The following is a 19351-nucleotide window of genomic DNA, read 5'->3' on the forward strand; positions in this document are numbered from 1 at the left end:
TGCTTATCAGCACACACAGAATTGATCCCGGGTCTCTGAAGATACGCTACTGTTTGTTGGTTGTTGGCTAGACAGAATATCGTGTGTTTAACCGTTTTATTCGCAGGACTGGTCAGTTAGTGAGTTCCTCTGTCTCAGGAAACAGAGGTGGTGGCAGATCCCATGAACTAGTGTGTGAGTTGTAATCACCCGTGTCTCACAGGCTCCCTTCTGAGTTGTCTGCGGCTAATTCTTAACGGTTCCTGCGCATTGACTGCGACCAGAGTTCGCACGATCTGTGCGCTGGCACCGTTTAGAAGGCTAAGTGCGGTCAGCCACTGAGGGCTCCTGTGACAGTGGTGGCAGCGGTGGGATCTGTGTTGTGCTGAAAGTATCTGCGATAGCGCTAGCGCTATCGAGAAACGAACTAATTCGTTGGTGTAGCTGGAAGGCAATATATTTTTTATATATACAGAGAGACTGTGTAGCCAGTACCCCTTCCCCAAAGTTTTATTTTATTTGGCATGGAAATGTCCGGGAACTACCAGAACATGTGCCTAGCAGACCTGGAAAATCTTTGCGAAGAGAGGGGCATTGGCATCCTCCGCAAGACAAAACGGGACCTGATGGCAGACTTGTCCAGATGGGATGCCCAGCAACTGCGGGAGCCGGGAGTGTCCGCTGAGGTGGATACCAGCCCATCTGACAATCAAGGGGAACCAGAGGCTGAAGATCTTAGGCGTACAGAGGTTGAGCATCCTGCGGGCCCTGTTGCAACAGTTACGCCAGAGACTGTCAGTGTGGACCCCAATCCCAGAATTTCTGAAAGTACTCGCCTGGAACCGGCCAGTACTGGACTGTCCGTTTGTACTGATCCGCTAATGCAGCAGGCATTACAAAAGCTGATGGACACTGACCTGGACAAGTATATGCAGTACATGGAAGCACGAGAGGAACGGGAGCGCCAATCTGCAGAACGCAAAGCTGCTGCTGCTGCTGCTGCTGCTGCTGCTGCTGAACGCCACGCGGAGAGGGATGCCGCTGAGCGAGAACGGGAGCGCCAACGACAGCATGAGCTAAACATGGCAAAAGTGCAACAGGCCAGCCGGAGTTCACCGCCCAGCCTCCCTGCTGAAGGAGCTGCAGCACCCGTAAGTGCAAAATTTAAATTTGCTAATATTGAAAAAGACACAGACATTGACTTGTTTTTGCGATCTTTTGAAAAAGCATGCCGTCAGTATCGTCTGTCCCAAGACCAGTGGGCCAGACATCTGACACCGTTGCTGCGCTACAAAGCGCTTGATGCCTTCGCAGAATTGCCTGCGGAGAAGGATAATGATTATGCTGCTATAAAAGACGCTATCATTACTAAGTACCAGCTGACGCCAGAAGCCTATCGGAAAAAGTTCAGGGCCTGGCAGAAAAAGCCTTCTGATTCGTACCGAGATGTGGCCAGCAGCTTGCTCACCACACTCCGGCAGTGGACTCTAGGCCTCACCAAAGGGGCTTATGATGTCCTGGAGGACTTGATAGTCCTGGAACAATTTCTGAACATTTGCCCTGCTGATGTACGACAATTTGTGCTAGAACGCAAGCCGGCTTCAGCAACTGTCGCTGCAGACCTTGCTGAGACTTTTGCCACTACCCGGGTGGCTGATACCCGCAGAACTGCCCCATCCAGCTGGAGAGGAGGTCAGCCCAATACTCTGGCAGACTCTCCTGCCCCTGTGAGCCGTCCGCCACAGAGGCCACCCAGCGCAGCTGCTGCACCCAGGTCTGCAGCCCCTGGAGAGGTCACCTGTCACTACTGCCACAAGACGGGACACATGAAGTTCACCTGTCCGGAGCGGAGGCAGACCACCCCAGCACCTGGACCACCCGCACCTCGCCCGCGGCAGACACCACCCGCCAGCGTACCCCAACCAGGAGCCGCATCCAACCTGATGTTTGCAAAGGGGACAGGGAACTCCCCCATCACAAGCAATCACCAGCTGGTTACTGTGAATGACCAGCTTGTCACTGGTTTCCGTGACACCGGAGCAGATGTCACTCTGGTGCGTGCACACCTTGTCCCCGCAGAGGCCATCATTCCTGACCAGTACCTCACCCTCACTGGAGTGGGGGGCACTCTTTCGCACATTCCCCAAGCCCGGGTGTCCATCGACTGGGGGGTGGGGGTCCACGAGAAGGTTGTTGGGATCCTGGACCAACTGCCGGTCCCTGTTTTGCTGGGGACCGACTTAGGCACGCTGGTGTCGTACTATGAACCTGCACCAAGCCCTGTGGAATGCCAGGACGGAGACGGACTCTCTGCCCACACCCAGGTACTTTGCACACAGGGGGGAGGTGGGTTGAACGTGCCCAGTTCAAGGGAACCTGTGTTTGATGTACAAGCTGTCTGTGATGAAAATGTTCCTGTTACTGTTATTAATGCTTGTAACAATGATGTAGGTGATGCCAATATGTGCCATTCTGAAGGTATACCTGTGCTAGCGGTAACACGCAGCCGTACTGCTCAGAACCTGAGCTCAGAACAGGTGGAGGAGGTTCCGGCCTCCTCCCCCTCCTCTGACCACAGGGATGGTACCCTTCAGCCACTAGCCTCATATGCCACGGGCCAGCTGGCTGAGAGTGAGAGTGCTGCATTTGTGCAAGCACTCCAGACTGACCCTAGCCTCGAGGCCCTCAGAAAACAGGCTTCTGAGCCCCTCACAGACGAGGCTACATTCAAGGTATACTGGGAAGGTGGGAAGTTGTACAGTGAGCCTGTACACCCCACCGAAGGTGAAATGGGGATGGGTACCAAGTTGCTTGTGGTACCTAGTGCCTTCCGGGGGCATGTGCTGAAGTCCGCACATGACATTCCCCTGGCCGGGCACTTGGGGATCCACAGGACACTTGATCGTATCCGGGGACATTTCTACTGGCCTCAAATGCGGATAGATGTGACGAACTACTGCCGCTCATGTACCATTTGCCAAAAGGTAAAAAGGGCTGGGAATCCCCGCAAAGCTCCCTTGTGTCCACTGCCAATCATAGGTGAGCCCTTTCACAGAGTGGCGGTCGACATAATTGGACCGTTGCCCACTCCCAGCAGCAGTGGCAAAAGGTACATCCTGACGGTGGTGGATTACGCCACCCGCTATCCTGAGGCCATGGCACTTTCCTCCCTGAGGGCGGACAAGGTAGCCGATGCGCTACTTAACATTTTCTCCCGAGTCGGGTTCCCTGCGGAGATGCTCTCTGATCAGGGAACCCAGTTTATGTCCGGACTCATGGAGGCCCTGTGCAAAAAGATACAGATGACGCACCTTGTCTCCAGTCCCTACCACCCGCAGACCAATGGACTGTGTGAAAGGTTCAACGGGTCGCTGAAGCAAATGCTGACCACGTTTGTTGAGTCGCAAGGTGGGGACTGGGAACGATACCTGCCTCATCTGTTGTTTGCATACAGGGAGGTGCCGCAGGAATCTACCGGGTTCTCCCCGTTCGAGCTCCTGTATGGTAGGAATGTCCGAGGACCCCTACAATTGATGCGGGAGACGTGGGAGGGCAAGGGGGACCCCACAGATGTCTCTGTAGTGGATTATGTCCTCAAGTTCAGGGACAAGATGGAGTCCCTCACAGAAATGGTAACGGAAAACATGGCCCAGGCTCAGGCCAAGCAAAAACTCTGGTATGACCGCACTGCTGGAGAGAGGTCATTTGAAGTAGGTGACAAAGTGTATGCCCTTCTTCCAGTGAGGCAGAACAAGCTGCAAGCGGCCTGGGAGGGACCCTACACTATAGTGCAACGGTTAAACCCTCTGACATACCTGGTGAACATGGGAGGCAGGAAACAGAAAGGCTTTCATGTCAACATGCTGAAGGCCCACCATAACAGGACCAAGTATGTGCTGCCAGTGTGCAGCCGGTTAGAGCAGGGAGAGGCAGACCCCCTGTTAGACCTGCTGGCTGACATACGAGATGTGGACAGCGACCTAAGCGTCAACCCACAACTCTCCTCGTCCCAGCAAGAGCAGTTGCAGGAGGTGCTCGGTCCGTACCAGCAAACCTTCTCCGGTGTCCCGGGGCGGACCAGTCGGGCAGTGCATAGGGTAGATACGGGCGCCCATCCCCCCATCAGGCAATCCGCTTACCGCGTCTCCCCAGAGGTGCAAGCGGACATGCAGAAAGAGGTGAGGGAGATGCTGGAGCTAGGGGTTGTTCAAAAGTCCTGTAGTGCCTGGGCAGCCCCTGTTGTCCTGGTCCCCAAGAAGGACCAGACAACTCGGTTCTGCGTGGACTACAGGAAGTTGAACGCCATCACCACTACAGACGCCTACCCCATGCCTCGCATCGATGAGTTGTTGGATACGCTGGCGTCCGCCAGGTACCTATCAATCATGGATCTGAGCCGGGGGTACTGGCAGATACCACTTGCACCTGACGCGAGGCAGAAGTCGGCCTTCATCACCCCTTTTGGCCTCTTCGAGTTCACGATGATGCCCTTTGGGATGAAGAACGCTCCTGCCACGTTTCAGCGGGCCGTAAACGACCTGCTGGAGGGGCTGCAAGGGTTCGCTGTAGCGTACTTGGATGACATTGCGGTGTTCAGCCCCACCTGGGAGGAACACCTCAAACACCTGTCCCAGGTACTAGAGAGGCTGGCCGCAGCCAATCTGACAGTTAAGCCGAGTAAGTGTCAGATTGGTATGACCGAGGTGCAGTACTTAGGTCACCGGGTGGGGGGTAACACCCTGAAACCTGACACGGGAAAGGTTGACGCCATCCTGGCATGGCCTCGGCCTATCACGAAAAAGCAGGTCCAGGCGTTCCTGGGGACCGCCGGCTACTATAGGAAATTCGTTCCAGCCTATAGTACCCTGGCGAAGCCCCTGACCGATGCCACTAGCAAGAAACACCCCAAGGTTGTTAGCTGGACCCCCGCTTGCGAGAACGCCTTCCAAGCGTTGAAGCAGGCACTCGCGAGTGCCCCTGTGCTTCAAGCCCCGGATTTCAGTCGTCGGTTTGTTGTGCAAACCGATGCCTCTGACTACGGTCTCGGCGCAGTCCTCAGCCAGGTGGATGGAAAGGGAGATGAACACCCTATCCTCTACCTGAGCCGGAAGCTCCTGCCCCGAGAGGTAGCCTACTCCACAACTGAAAAGGAGTGCCTAGCGATCGTGTGGGCCCTACAGAGACTACAATCGTATCTGTACGGCCGCTCCTTCACGATCATTACCGACCATAACCCCCTCAGTTGGCTAAACCGTACTGCTGGGACCAATGGCAAGCTCCTACGGTGGAGCCTGTCATTGCAACAGTACGACTTTACGATCCAACACAAAGCAGGCAGCCGACACCAAAACGCCGATGGGCTGTCCCGGTGTCAGGGGGAACTAGACCCGACAGCGCCAATGGCTGCTACGGCGGATGTCTTGCTGACAACCCCCTACACAGCGTCAGGAGAGGGAGGTGTCACGGAATAGCCGTGAGAAACGCAGGTGAATCTAGAGAATTCACAGTCGCTTTCCTGATCGCTCCCTGGCGGATCTGTGCAGTCATGCAAGCGATCCGAAAACGACATTTTTGTGTTGTTTTAAATCCAGAGATCTGTTCCCCTGTGAGCCAAAGCAGTCCCCTCACCCCTCATGAATGCATCACCACTCAGGAATCTCGCACCTGGCAGGGTTCCCTGCAGGGCCTAGCTCATTCCCCCTACAGCAGATGTCCCCATGAAAAGGACCAGGAAACTGGCTCCACAGGGGGGGCCATAGAAAGCCAGACGATTCGGCACCGGGCAGGGGCCATAAGAAAGCATGGGTGGTAGGATTTCCTGTCAGCATATGAAAACCGTATGTCGCACAGCTATAAAATTCATATCGTCTCGTTCGGTAAAATCTGGCCATCGTGCTGATATGAAATTCATTGGGATAGACTGGCCGATTATCGAGATATGAATCTTCTCAGGAGCCTGACCCGCTGGCTTAGCCGTGTCTGATGTCATATTAATCTGTATTTTCCCACAAGTATGACGCTGTTACCCTCCTAAATATAACGTGTATGGTTCAGGAGTTACAGCATTTCATAAGTTTAGCCCTAAAAATCTCTCAGAGGGAATGAACTGTCATTGGTTGGTGACTCAGAGGGGCTGGCATGGCCACACCCCCAAAACCAGCTTCATCAAAAGCACCTGGCCAGCAGGCGGGCAGATGATTTCCTCCCTTTACCATCTTCATGACAATCTGCTGCCAGCCAGAGGACATAGGGCTGGTGGCCATTTTGCTGACCTATCTGAACAAAGAACTCTAGGAACTTGAAACCGTTTTGCTTGAACTTGATTGAAAACCAGAACTCTGATTTTTCCCACAAAAAAAGGACATCTTTCCAGGAACTAAGTATTTTTCTCCCTTCTTTTATTTTCATACTGGCTATCACTGTTTTCATAATTGTTGATTTTTAAATAATTGTCTGTATATATTAATTATTTATATTGCGTGAATAAACGACTTTCCTAAGTCATTCACTGTTCCGCTACTCTGCTTATCAGCACACACAGAATTGATCCCGGGTCTCTGAAGATACGCTACTGTTTGTTGGTTGTTGGCTAGACAGAATATCGTGTGTTTAACCGTTTTATTCGCAGGACTGGTCAGTTAGTGAGTTCCTCTGTCTCAGGAAACAGAGGTGGTGGCAGATCCCATGAACTAGTGTGTGAGTTGTAATCACCCGTGTCTCACAGGCTCCCTTCTGAGTTGTCTGCGGCTAATTCTTAACGGTTCCTGCGCATTGACTGCGACCAGAGTTCGCACGATCTGTGCGCTGGCACCGTTTAGAAGGCTAAGTGCGGTCAGCCACTGAGGGCTCCTGTGACAATAAGTGTATGACATTTTGGTTCGATTTTTCAGATTTTTTACAAATATGCAGCAACAAGTGTGTGATTTTCTGATTATTCGTTCATACAGAAAAATCTATTCGATTTCTCAGGTTGAAATGTGTATGGCCACCTTAAAGTTCCTCCAGTTTTAGCAGATGTTATTGCATAACAGTAGTCAGCTACGGCAACAGGAAACCCCCTTGTGTGCTGACCAATAGCCCATTAGGCTGTAGACACACTATGAGCGCTTTGCTCTGAGAGCGTTTCTGACCATCTGAGCTTTCTGAGTGTTTTTCTTCCAAAAAATTGCGATTGTGGCGATTTTACAGCGATTTTAATGTTAGTCAATGGGAGTATTTTAAAAAAAACGCTCAGAAAGCTCAGATGGTCAGAAAAGCTCTCAGAAAGCGCTCATAGTGTGTCTACAGGCTAAGGGCCCATTCACACAAGGAATCGCAAAATACTAGCGTTTTGTGGTGGAGATTTTTTAAAATTAATCACATATTCTTCACTGTACTTTTTTGCCATTTTTGAGCGATTCATGTTTCTTTAACATGATCGCAATCTTAACTTAGAATCGCGATCACCCAAAAATCGGCAAAATCCGCTGCATACACCTCGTTTGCCGATAATTGCAAATCACCGGTGATCGCGGCAGTGGGGGTCACTGCCATATACTTTTAATAGTTCTAGCACTTTAAAAAAAAAACGCTACCAATTACCGTCGATTTGGCGAGTGTAAATTTCCACTGAGTGCACTTACAGCAGCTTTAGGAGTATTAGCCAAACAAGCAGGGAAACCTTAAAGAAAATGTCAGCCAAAATTATGACATGCAAGCGCTACTTACCCGGGGCTTCCTCCAGCCCATTGCAGCCGACATGTCCCTCGCCACAGCTCGGCTCTCAGCTGCCGACCTGGAGTCCCTGCCGGTGCAGCGGTCGACCTTACGAGGTCATCCTCTACTGCGCCTGCTCGAGCGCCGCTGTCAAGTCCACGTTGTCCGGAGTGTACTGTGCAGGCTAGAGGAAGCGCTACTTACAAGCGCTACTTACCCGGGGCTTCCTCCAGCCCCTTGCAGCCGACATGTCCCTTGCCACAGCTCGGCTCTCAGCTGCCGACCTGGAGTCCCTGCCGGTGCAGCGGTCGACCTTACGAGGTCATCCTCTACTGCGCCTGCTCGAGCGCCGCTGTCAATCAAGTCCACGTTGTCCGGAGTGTACTGTACAGGCTAGAGGAAGCGCTACTTACAAGCGCTACTTACCCGGGTTCTTCCTCCAGCCCCTTGCAGCCGACATGTCCCTTGCCACAGCTCGGCTCTCAGCTGCCGACCTGGAGTCCCTGCCGGTGCAGCGGCCGACCTTACAAGGTCATCCTCTACTGCGCCTGCTCAAGCGCCGCTGTCAATCAAGTCCACGTTGTCCGGAGTGTACTGTACAGGCTGGAGGCTGGAGGAAGCCACGGGTGAGTAGCGCTTGCATATTATAATTTTGGCTGATATTTCCTTTAAGACTTTTTCTAGCTTCAGCTCCTCCCACATAAACCACCAGAATTAGCAGAAGCGGCGCAATCATGTGAGGAATTAACTCTTTCCAATCTGATGTCGGATATAGTCTGACATAGGAAATTTAGGTGCCACTAGATGGTGCTGTTACCGGATAAAACGTGGTAATCTTGCACAGGAGAGAAGGAAAACCGAATGAAATGCTGCACCCTGTGTGTCTTTAGAGAGAATTAATTCCCCCTCACAGTAATCACAAATGTAATTTGATCTCTCTGCTGTGTCAGTAGCACAGAAATGCGTCAGTCTCGGCAGACCTAGCTAATATGTAAATACAGGCTGTAAACCCTATTTATGCTTCCATGAAAGCAGGAAGTAGAAACACTGCAGATTTATTGCAGGATTTGTATCAGCTGTAACAAAGAAATATTTTCCTTTTAAAGGTTATTGCGCTATTGCTTGTCTTTTAGAGCAGAGAAGAAGTTCTGAGTTCAGGTCCGCCTTCTGACACTTTGATCGCTACTCAACCCATCCTTCACCGATTCACCATGTCATATACTTGTAAATATTACTTGGGCTCGCCACTAGGGGCACCATTGCCGAATCTAGTATAACACATTGTACTGCATAATTATGCTGACGTGTGCTATGGGGAGGAGCTATAGCATGCCAGCTGCCACCAGCCCTGCCTCCTCCCCCTGTAATCATCACTGTAATGGGAGGAGGTAGAGACCCTCCGAATCCCCGCCCCTGCAGCACTCCCTGGATAACCCAGGTTCCCCCTCCCCCACACACCGGAAAATAGTAAGTTCTGGGAAAGGGCATGGGTGGGGTGGGGGGGGAGGGTGCATGGGTGATCCAGAAATTGGATTGGAAAGGGTTAATAAATGCTTGGGACAATCTTAAAGTGAGTTATGGAAAGTGTCTATCTCTTTAACTATGCTGGTTTCCTGGCTGTCCTGCTGATTTGCTGGTGTCACTGCTCTGGAACAACGAAGCAAGAATGCAGATCAGGAGAGATAGAGAGCACCTGATGTGTATATAGTGTTCAGCGTCAGACGGGAAGACTCTGTATAACTCCCTTCAGAGGAAACATACCGTATTCTTTCACTTCGAAAATCACTTTGCTAGAAGTTGTGAAGTCTGATTCGTAGGTGGCCTCAATACTCCACAAGCCGTACCTGTGAGGAACACAAATGTATTCTGCTGAGTGACATACATGTTGCCTTCCGGTTACTGACTTCAGCCTGTCTGACTACACCTCCGCCTGCCTTCCTGTTATTGACCTCACCCTGATTGACTACACCTCTGCCTGCCTTCCTGTTACTGACCTCACCCTGCCTGACTACACCTCAGCCTGCCTTCCTGTTACTGACCTCAGCCTGCTTTACTACACCTCCGCCTGCCTTCCTTTTACTGACCTCACCCTGCTTGACTACACCTCTGCCTGCCTTCCTGTTACTGACCTCAGCCTGCCTGACTACACCTCTGCCTGCCTTCCTGTTACTGACCTCAGCCTGCTTTACTACACCTCCGCCTGCCTTCCTTTTACTGACCTCACCCTGCTTGACTACACCTCTGCCTGCCTTCCTGTTACTGACCTCAGCCTGCCTGACTACACCTCTGCCTGCCTTCCTGTTACTGACCTCAGCCTGCCTGACTATACCTCCGCCTGCCTTCCTGTTACTGACCTCAGCCTGTCTGACCACACATCTGCCTGCCTTCCTGTTACTGACCTCAGCCTGCCTGACTACACCTCCGCCTGCTTTCCAGTTACAGACTTCAGCCTGTCTGACTACACCTCCGCCTGCCTTCCTGTTACTGACCTCAGCCTGCCTGACTATACCTCCACCTGCCTTCCTGTTTCTGACCTCAGCCTGCCTGACTATACCTCCGCCTGCCTTCTTGTTACTGACCTCAGCCTGCCTGACTACACCTCTACCTGCCTTCCTGTTACTGACCTCAGCCTGTCTGACTACAACTCAGCCTACCTTCCTGTTACTGACCTCAGCCTGTCTGACCACACCTCTGCCTGCCTTCCTGTTACTGACCTCACCCTGCCTGACTACACCTCTACCTGCCTTCCTGTTACTGACCTCACCCTGCCTGACTACACCTCAGCCTGCCTTCCTGTTACTGACCTCACCCTGCCTGACTACACCTCTGCCTGCCTTCCTGTTACTGACCTCAGCCTGTCTGACTAAACCTCTGCCTGCCTTTCTGTTACTTACCTCAGTATATTTGACTACACCTCTGCCTGCCTTCCTGCTACCGACCTCATCCTGTCTGACTACACCTCTTCCTGCCTTCCGGTTACTGACCTCATCCTGTCTGACTACACCTCTGCCTGCCTTCCTGTTACCGGCCTCACCCTGCCTGACTACACCTCTGCCTGCCTTCCTGTTACTGACCTCATCCTGTCTGACTACACCTCTGCCTGCCTTCCTGTTACTGACCTCATCCTGTATGACTTCACCTCGGCCTGTCTTCCTGTTACCGGCCTCACCCTGCCTGACTACACCTCTGCCTGCCTTCCTGTTACTGACCTCACTCTACCTGACTACACCTCTGCCGGAAGCAGGAAATGTGGGCGCATGAGGCAGGTGGACAAAAAGGGCGCCGCCATTGACTCCCATAATAAATATCGTTTAATGGGCGCCCAACAGGAAAAAAGGGCGCCTGAGAAAAATAAAGTTTTACAAGCGGCGCCCGGAGACTTTTAATGTTTTATAACTGCTTCTCATGATTACACATTATTTAATGATTTATAATTTTTTAAACATTATTTTTAAACGAAAAACAGTACAATATTTTTTAAAACATTCTTTTTAAACGAAAAACAGCACAATATTTTTTAAAAAACATTATTTTTAAACGAAAAACAGCACAATATTTTTTTACAAACGTTATTAATGCTTATCACAGGGGGGGGGGGGGGGGGTCTTAGGTTTAGGCACCACCAGGGGGGTCTTAGGGTTAGGTACCACCAGGAGAGTCTTAGGGTTAGGCACCACCAGGGGGGTCTAGGGGTTAGGGGTAGGTACAGGGAGGGTTCTGTGTGAGAGTAGGGTTAGGTAAAGTTTTAGTAAAATTCTTATTAATCTTTTATAAAACGTTATTATACATTTTACTTTTTAAACAGGGAAGATTAACGTTTTTACAATTGCCGATTTCATACACATTATTTAATGATTTATAACTTTATAAAACATTATTTTTAAACGAAATATAGCACAATTTTTTTTAAAACGTTATTCATGCTTATCGTTTAAAACCCTGCGCCCCTTTTTTCCCGGCGCCCTTTTTTAACGTACGCCACCTCTGCCTGCCTTCCTGTTACTGACCTCAGCCTGCCTGACTACACCTCTGCCTGCCTTCCTGTTACTGACCTCAGCCTGCCTGACTACACCTCTGCCTGCCTTCCTGTTACTGACCTCAGCCTGCCTGACTACACCTCTGCCTGCTTTCCTGTTACTGACCTCAGCCTGCCTGACTACACCTCCGCCTGCCTTCCTGTTACTGACCTCACTCTGCCTGACTACACCTCTGCCTGCTTTCCTGTTACTGACCTCACCCTGTCTGACTACACCTCTGCCTGCCTTCCTTTTACCGACCTCAGCCTGCCTGACTACACCTCTGCCTGCTTTCCTGTTACTGACCTCACCCTGTCTGACTACACCTCTGCCTGCCTTCCTTTTACCGACCTCAGCATGTCTGACTACACCTCTGCCTGCTTTCCTGTTACTGACCTCGATAAAACATTTGATAAATCTATAACTCCTTAGTGAATTCAAAATTAGATTTTACTCATGAGGAAAATTTAAAGCTCAGTGAATTGAGGCCAATGTGTCTTCCCAGCAAAAAAAAAACAAAAGCAAAAAAAAAAATAAAAAAAAATAAAAAAAAATTAGGCAGTCTGTTTCCTCAAAATAATTATGAGGTGTGCACACCAAACAGAATTTGTCTTTGTGCCCTCAAACAGAATTAAGCCACAAAGCCTTGTTTAGTGGTAGCCGTATAAATAAAAACAACTTACTCACATTCTGTGGGCTCTGAATCATTATAATAATATGGTAAGACATTAGACTATGTTAGGATTGGATTGTGAGCTCCTCTGAAGATAGCAAGTGACATAACTATGTGCTCTGTAAAGTGCTGCAGAAGATGTCAGTGCTATATAAATACATAATAATATGGTAGGACATTAGACTATGACTATGGTAGGATTAGAGTGTGAGCTCCTCTGAGGACAGTCAGTGACATGACTATGTACTCTGTAATGTGCTGCAGGAGATGTCAGTGCTATATAAATACATAATAATAATATGGTAGGACATTAGACTATGACTATGGTAGGATTAGAGTGTGAGCTCCTCTGAGGACAGTCAGTGACATGACTATGTACTCTGTACAGTGCTGCAGAAGATCTCAGTGTTATATAAATACATAATAATAATATGGCAGGACATTAGACGTATGACTATGTTAGGATTAGAGTGTGAGCTCCTCTGAGGACAGTCAGTGACATGATTATGTACTCTGTAATGTGCTGCAGGAGATGTCAGTGCTATATAAATACATAATAATAATATGGTAGGACATTAGACTATGACTATGGTAGGATTAGAGTGTGAGCTCCTCTGAGGACAGTCAGTGACATGACTTTGTACTCTGTAATGTGCTGCAGAAGATGTCAGTGCTATATAAATACATAATAATAATATGGCAGGACATTAGACGTATGACTATGTTAGGATTAGAGTGTGAGCTCCTCTGAGGACAGTCAGTGACATGATTATGTACTCTGTAATGTGCTGCAGAAGATGTCAGTGCTATATAAATACATAATAATATGGTAGGACATTACACTATGACTATGGTAGGATTAGAGTGTGAGCTCCTCTGAGGACAGTCAGTGACATGACTATGTACTCTGTAAAGTGCTGCAGAAGATGTCAGTACTATATAAATACATAATAATAATAATATGGTAGGACATTAGCAGGGGCGTAGCAATAGGGGGTACAGAGGTAGCGACCGCATCGGGGCCCTTGGGCCAGAGGGGCCCCAAAGGTCCCTCTCTTAAATACAGTATTAGCTCTGTATTGGTCCTGTGCTCATAATAATCACTTCTATAGATACTTTGAATATTGGTAATCATTAACAACCTGTTCCCCATCCCCTTCTTGCACCTCTGACACTGTGGTTGCCATTGGCAGATTTTGGTGCGCCGTATCAATTGTTATATATAGAGTGCTTGGGGGGCCCATCGAAAAACTTGCATCAGGGTCCACAGCTCCTTAGCTACGCCACTGGACATTAGGCTATGACTATGTACTCTGTAATGTGCTGCAGAAGATGTCAGTGTTATATAAATACATAATAATAATATGGTAGGATATTACACTATGACTATAGTAGGATTTAGTAGGATTAGATTGTGAGGGCAGTCAGTGACATGACTATGTACTCTGTAATGTGCTGCAGAAGATGTCAGTGCTATATAAATACATAATAATAATATGGAAGGACATTAGACTATGACTATGGTAGGGTTAGATTGTGAGCTCCTCTGAGGACAGTCAGTGACATGACTATGTACTCTGTAATGTGCTGCAGAAGATGTCAGTGTTATATAAATACATAATAATAATATGGTAGGACATTACACTATGACTATGGTAGGATAATAGGATTAGAGTGTGAGCTCCTCTGAGGACAGTCAGTGGCATGGCTATGTACATTATCTAAATGCCAAATCCCTATTGGTCTGTAGAATGCAGGATAATTACCTGGGATTGGCTGGAATCTTGAATGGCTGGAATGAAATCACACCAGACACATCATCCTGCGTTATCACGTCCATCTTTACGGCCTCCGGATCCTGGGAATAATATTAAACACAATAGCCTTTTTAAAAGGAATACCACACACTGAAATATACCCAGTTCTGCAAGGACACCCCTTTTCAAAATCCAGATCAGATTTGGATCCGGATACCCAGATATTTGATCCGGGTCGGATATCCGAGTTCAAAATTTTCCGATCCGAATCGGATATCTGACCTCAGTATCCGGCAGATTCGGATATCCGGAAAGAAAACCGGAAGTGGCCTTTAAATTGCTTTAAAAATGTTTTTTTTAGGGTATAGGAGGCATGTAGCATCATTATTTTGTAAAGGGAAACACTAATTGATGATGTGGGGACTTAAAATCACCCCCCCCCCCCCAAAAAAAAAAAAATTGGCTGTAAATTAACATCAGGACTAGGTTCCAGACAGCGGTCGTGCAGCCACTTGTCTATAGACAAGATTTGTCACTAACTCGGAGGTAAACATAGGGGAGAGGAATTCTGTTTAAAACGCCGGCCAGGGGCGTTCCTGCAGGGTTTCCTGAGCTGTCATTGGGCAGCTCTCCCTGGCCACGCCTCCCTGCCCCGCCTCCCTGCACGCTGTGAAAGACACAGTTTCTCAGTGCAGCGTCGTAACCCAGAGGTCACGAAAGTGAAAGAGGGCCAGTGCAGCCCACGGGAGCGGCGGCTTTTGCAGCTACCTGATCCGCTCAGCCCCCCGGATCAGGCAGCCTACTTTTTTTTTTCATTTTTTGAGCCCACCTCATGCTCTCTTTAAAGAGAACCAGAGATGAAGCCCCCTCTTGTATTTTACCTTATAAATCAGTGGGAACATGACAGTAAACACCTAATCTGCCCTTTGTTTCATTGTTCTCTGTGTAATCTGACTGTTATCACCTCTGATAAGAATCCCCGACTGAGAAGTCAGGCTGCTCCGTCTAGCTTTGCTAAAGAAAGTTTATAGCTAAATCTGTCTTCTGTGGTGTTATTTCAAGCCCAAGCCTGCCCCCTTGTGGCTTTGTTATAATGACTCAGCAATAATCATTCCCAGCAAAGCCAGATTTAATTGCTCAGTCTGGGATTCTTGTGACTGCTGATAACAGACACTTTTAGCAGTGAGGATGAAACAGAGAGCATGGTAAGTGTTTTCTCTCATGTTCTTACTGATATACATGGTAAAATACACAAGGGTGCTTCGTCTCTGGTTCCCTTTAAAGAGAATCTGTATTGTTAAAATCGCTCAAAAGTAAACATACCAGTGCGTTAGGGGACATCTCCTATTACCCTCTGTCACAATTTCGCCGCTCCTCGCCGCATTAAAAGTAGTCCAAAACAGTTTTAAAAAGTTTGTTAATAAACAAACAAAATGGCCACCAAAACAGGAAGTAGGTTGATGTACAGTATGTCCACACATAGAAAATACATCCATACACAAGCAGACTGTATACAGCATTCCTTTTGAATCTCAAGAGAGCATTTGTGTGTTTACCTTCTGTCCTCTGCAGCTCTCATGCACTGAATAGTGACAGGCTGATTGTTTCTTCCTGCAGACAGCTCTGCCCTGTCTGTAATTCCTCAGTATGTGTCAGCCAGCTCCTTTCACAGCCTAACAGAGGAGAATTTTTATCCAGCTCTCTTCTCTCACTGATAAGAGAGCAGAGACGCTGCTGGCTTATGTAAATAACACACACACGGGAGTGTGCATAGAGGGGCCTGGAGGGGGGGCGTGCATAGCAGATCACACTGAAGAGTTGGCAGCCTTCCAGACACAGGGCGATAAGTCCAACAGGGGAAAGACACATTGATTTATTACAGAGATGGTGATAGTAGAAAGTGCTGCAGTAAGCCAGAGCACATTAGAATAGGTTTAAAAACTTGTAGGATGGTAGAAAAAAGGATGAAATTTTTGCTACAGAGTTCAGTGTAGTATAAAATGAGGACTGGCACAGCTACCCAGAGCCCCACCATGTATGGGAATCCTGATGTGACGCAGAGGGCATCTATTCTACATTAAAGTGTACCTGTAACAAAAAAAAGACCCCAAGGGGGTACTTACCTTTCGGAGGGGGAAACCTGTGGATCCTAATGAGGCTTCCCCGTCCTCTTGATCCTGCGCCGGTACTCCTGAACCAGTCAAGATCTTAACAATCCTGCGCTCTTTTGGCTTTTATTTGGGCTCAGGCAGAAATAGCCAAGCCCGATCGGATGCACTCTACTGAGCATGTGCAAGCACCTCACGCCTGGGCAGTAGAGCGGATCCAATCAGGCTCGACTATTTCTGCCTGAGCCCAAATGAAAGCTGCAAGTGCGCAGGATTGTTATGATCCTGGCCAGTTCAGGGGTACCGAGGCAGGATCAAGAGGATGGGAAAGCTTCATTAGGATCCAGAGGCTTTCCCCTCCTGAGGTAAGTACCCCCCAGGGGCTCTGTTACCCCACTACAGGGTTACGTTCCAGCAAATGAATGCAATATTTACCGTGAAGGTGAGAGTGACGCGTCGGCGGGCGGGTTTCAACTCTTCATTCATGGAGTAGACCCGGATTTTCACTGTCAGTGTAAGAAAAAACAAAGGTTAAAGAGTAACTCCGCAATCACAGAAAGCACAGCTTTTCATCTGACCAGGCTGGCTTCCAATAGCCTGGCATTAGTTTTACTACATCCTACAGCAGTTGTCAAAAAACTGCAATTTGCCAGTTCCATGGAATTAGGTAAATGACGGGAGGAGGCCCCTTAACAAGGGTTAAAATAGTTCAACACAGTTTAACTACCTAACGACCGCGTCATGTCAATGGGCGTGACCGCGGCGGCCCCAGGACCCATAACGCCAATTGGCGTCAAGTCCTGGAGCTGCAGTTTGGCAGGGAACGCGTGCGCGCATGCGAAATCGGCTTTCCCCCGGATTGGGTAGGGAATGAAGTCCTCTCATAGGCTGTTGCCTATGAGAGGCGGGGATAAGTGGCGATCGCCTCCCTATGGCGATTAGGATGGCACAGGGGGGAGGGAGAGGGAGGAAGGAGGGAGGGAAAGTCCTCCTCTTTCTTATTAAAAAATAAAAAAAAGATTGCAGCAGCGATCAGATATCTCCAGCAGAGTGTCCTATTAAGGACAACAAAAGGAGGTTAAAGTCATGTGTGTGCTGAGTTGCAGGGCTGTGCAGCACCCTGACCAAGCTGCACAGCCCTGTATTGTGCAAAATAGCCTGGTCCTTAGGGGGGTGTAAGCCTATGGGCGTCAAGTGGTTAAAAAGGAGAGGAGGTGGTTGGCTTGCCTTTCCAGTGATTGGCCAATGGTGTCTTGTACAGATTAGGCAGGCACAGCCAAGGATGCTCCGTCATTTTAATCCAATTACAGAACTTGGAAGCGCTGGACCAATCAGAGATTGAAGATTTTTTCTGCAAACATCGGATTACCGCAGTCATTTTAGATGGGTGTTTTTTTTGTCATTTTTGGAATTCTCTGATGCAACAAAAAATGACAAATAAAATACTCATCTAAAATCGGAATTCCACGGAGATCCAATTTACCGCAACTCGGTAATTTTGGACCAATAACAGGCCTCGGAAGCACTGGACCAATCAGAGAATGGAGAATTCTTTTGCAAAAATCGGATGACCGCGGTAATTTTAGACACAAGACTGATTTTCTGATTTCCTTTTTTTTCTGCCTGTTATTTTTTGCATTCTGTGAAGCAAAAAAATGTCAAAATACTCTTCGGAAATCGAAACATCGAAAAATCAGAAATGGGCAGAAATCAGAATCAGAAATGGGCATTTTCGACTGGGGGGAATAACATGCCTTCTACTTGCGGTCCACGTAACGCCACTACTTCCTCCTTCCGGGTTTGAAGGAGGAGGTGGTAGAGTTACATGGACCACATCAGCTATAGGTGGTGGCATAGGCAAGTTAACCTGCTCTCTGCCACGGGTATCACTACCTAATTTAAATTTTGATCTACGAGTAGCTACCTACTTGTAGCTACTCGTAGCTAATATCACTAATTACTTGCTCCCGGTGATCGCGTCTCCTTCACTTCCTGGTTAGTTTGTAAGTGTCCTGCAGCCAGCCAATCACCATGCTTCAGTCCTTCCTTGCATGGTGATTGGCTGGCTGCAGGACACTTGCAAATTAACCAGGAAGTTGAGGAGATGTGATCACTGGCAGCAGGTAATCTATATATATGGAACTAGTAAAAAAGGGCGCACAGGGATAGTGGACAAAAAGGGCGCCGCCATAGACTGCAATGCAAAATATCGGCTATTCGGCGCCCGACAGGAAAAAAGGGCGCACGAGAAATAGCGGTTACAGGGATCGTGTTAACAAAGGTTTTCGTTTACAGGATAAAGTTTATAACAAATATCGTTTACAAGTTCGTTTAGACTTTGTATTATACTTATTTCTTCGTTTGTAAATTTCGCTTATATGGGTTTTAACTAGTTTTTTCGTTTTAAAAATGCGCTTATAAAACTATAACAACTAAAATTTCGTTTACACTTCTTTTATCATTTAAAATTCGTTTTCATATGTATAACGCTTAAATAACGTTTCTAAAGCTGATTGTATTAGAAATACATCGCTTATGGTATTAACTTTGTTTTTACACTTCTAATGCGTTGATTATAGTTACTAAAATATCGCTTTAAATATTACTGTTATTTTAAAGGGACTCCGAGCTCAGAAAAAAAAGGAAAGTTGTACTCACCAGGGGCTTTTTCCAGCCCAGTGCTGGTCGGGAGGTCCCACGCCGGCGTCCTGGCTCCTCTTCTTCACCCCGCTCCGGAATGGCTGACAGGCCGCAGCCCGGGCGACACTCTCCCGAGTGTCGGGCTGCTCCTTCCGCATATGACGCGGATTACGTCACACGCCGGCCGCCTCGCGTCATCACGACGGCCGGAGTGAAAGTACTGCGCATGCGTGCTTTGTTCGCGCATGCGCAGTACTTGCACGCCGGCCGCCGTGATGACGCGAGGCGGCCGGCGTGTGACGTAATCCGCGTCATATGCGGAAGAAGCAGCCCAACACTCGGGAGAGTGTCGCCCGGGCTGCGGCCTGCCAGCCATTCCGGAGCGGGGAGAAGGAGAGGAGCCAGGACGCCGGCGTGGGACCTCCCGACCAGCACTGGGCTGGAAAAAGCCCCTGGTGAGTACAACTTTCCTTTTTTTTCTGA

The 19351-nt window shown here is 48.7% G+C and overlaps 1 protein-coding gene across 1 annotated transcript in view; it reads right to left on the reverse strand.

Moving 5' to 3' along the window:
• Positions 1-19351, reverse strand: part of LOC137528017 (complement C5-like) — a 208381-nt gene that overhangs the window by 146171 nt on the left and 42859 nt on the right. The window contains exons 4-6 of the mRNA XM_068249238.1: positions 16664-16734; positions 14130-14221; positions 9436-9518 (exon numbers count right to left, since the gene is read on the reverse strand). Coding sequence (XP_068105339.1) covers positions 9436-9518; positions 14130-14221; positions 16664-16734 — 246 coding nt within the window. The remainder of the gene's footprint in view (positions 1-9435; positions 9519-14129; positions 14222-16663; positions 16735-19351) is intronic.

Source organism: Hyperolius riggenbachi, chromosome 8, assembly GCF_040937935.1.
Source record: "Hyperolius riggenbachi isolate aHypRig1 chromosome 8, aHypRig1.pri, whole genome shotgun sequence".
Taxonomy (NCBI): Eukaryota; Metazoa; Chordata; class Amphibia; order Anura; family Hyperoliidae; genus Hyperolius; species Hyperolius riggenbachi.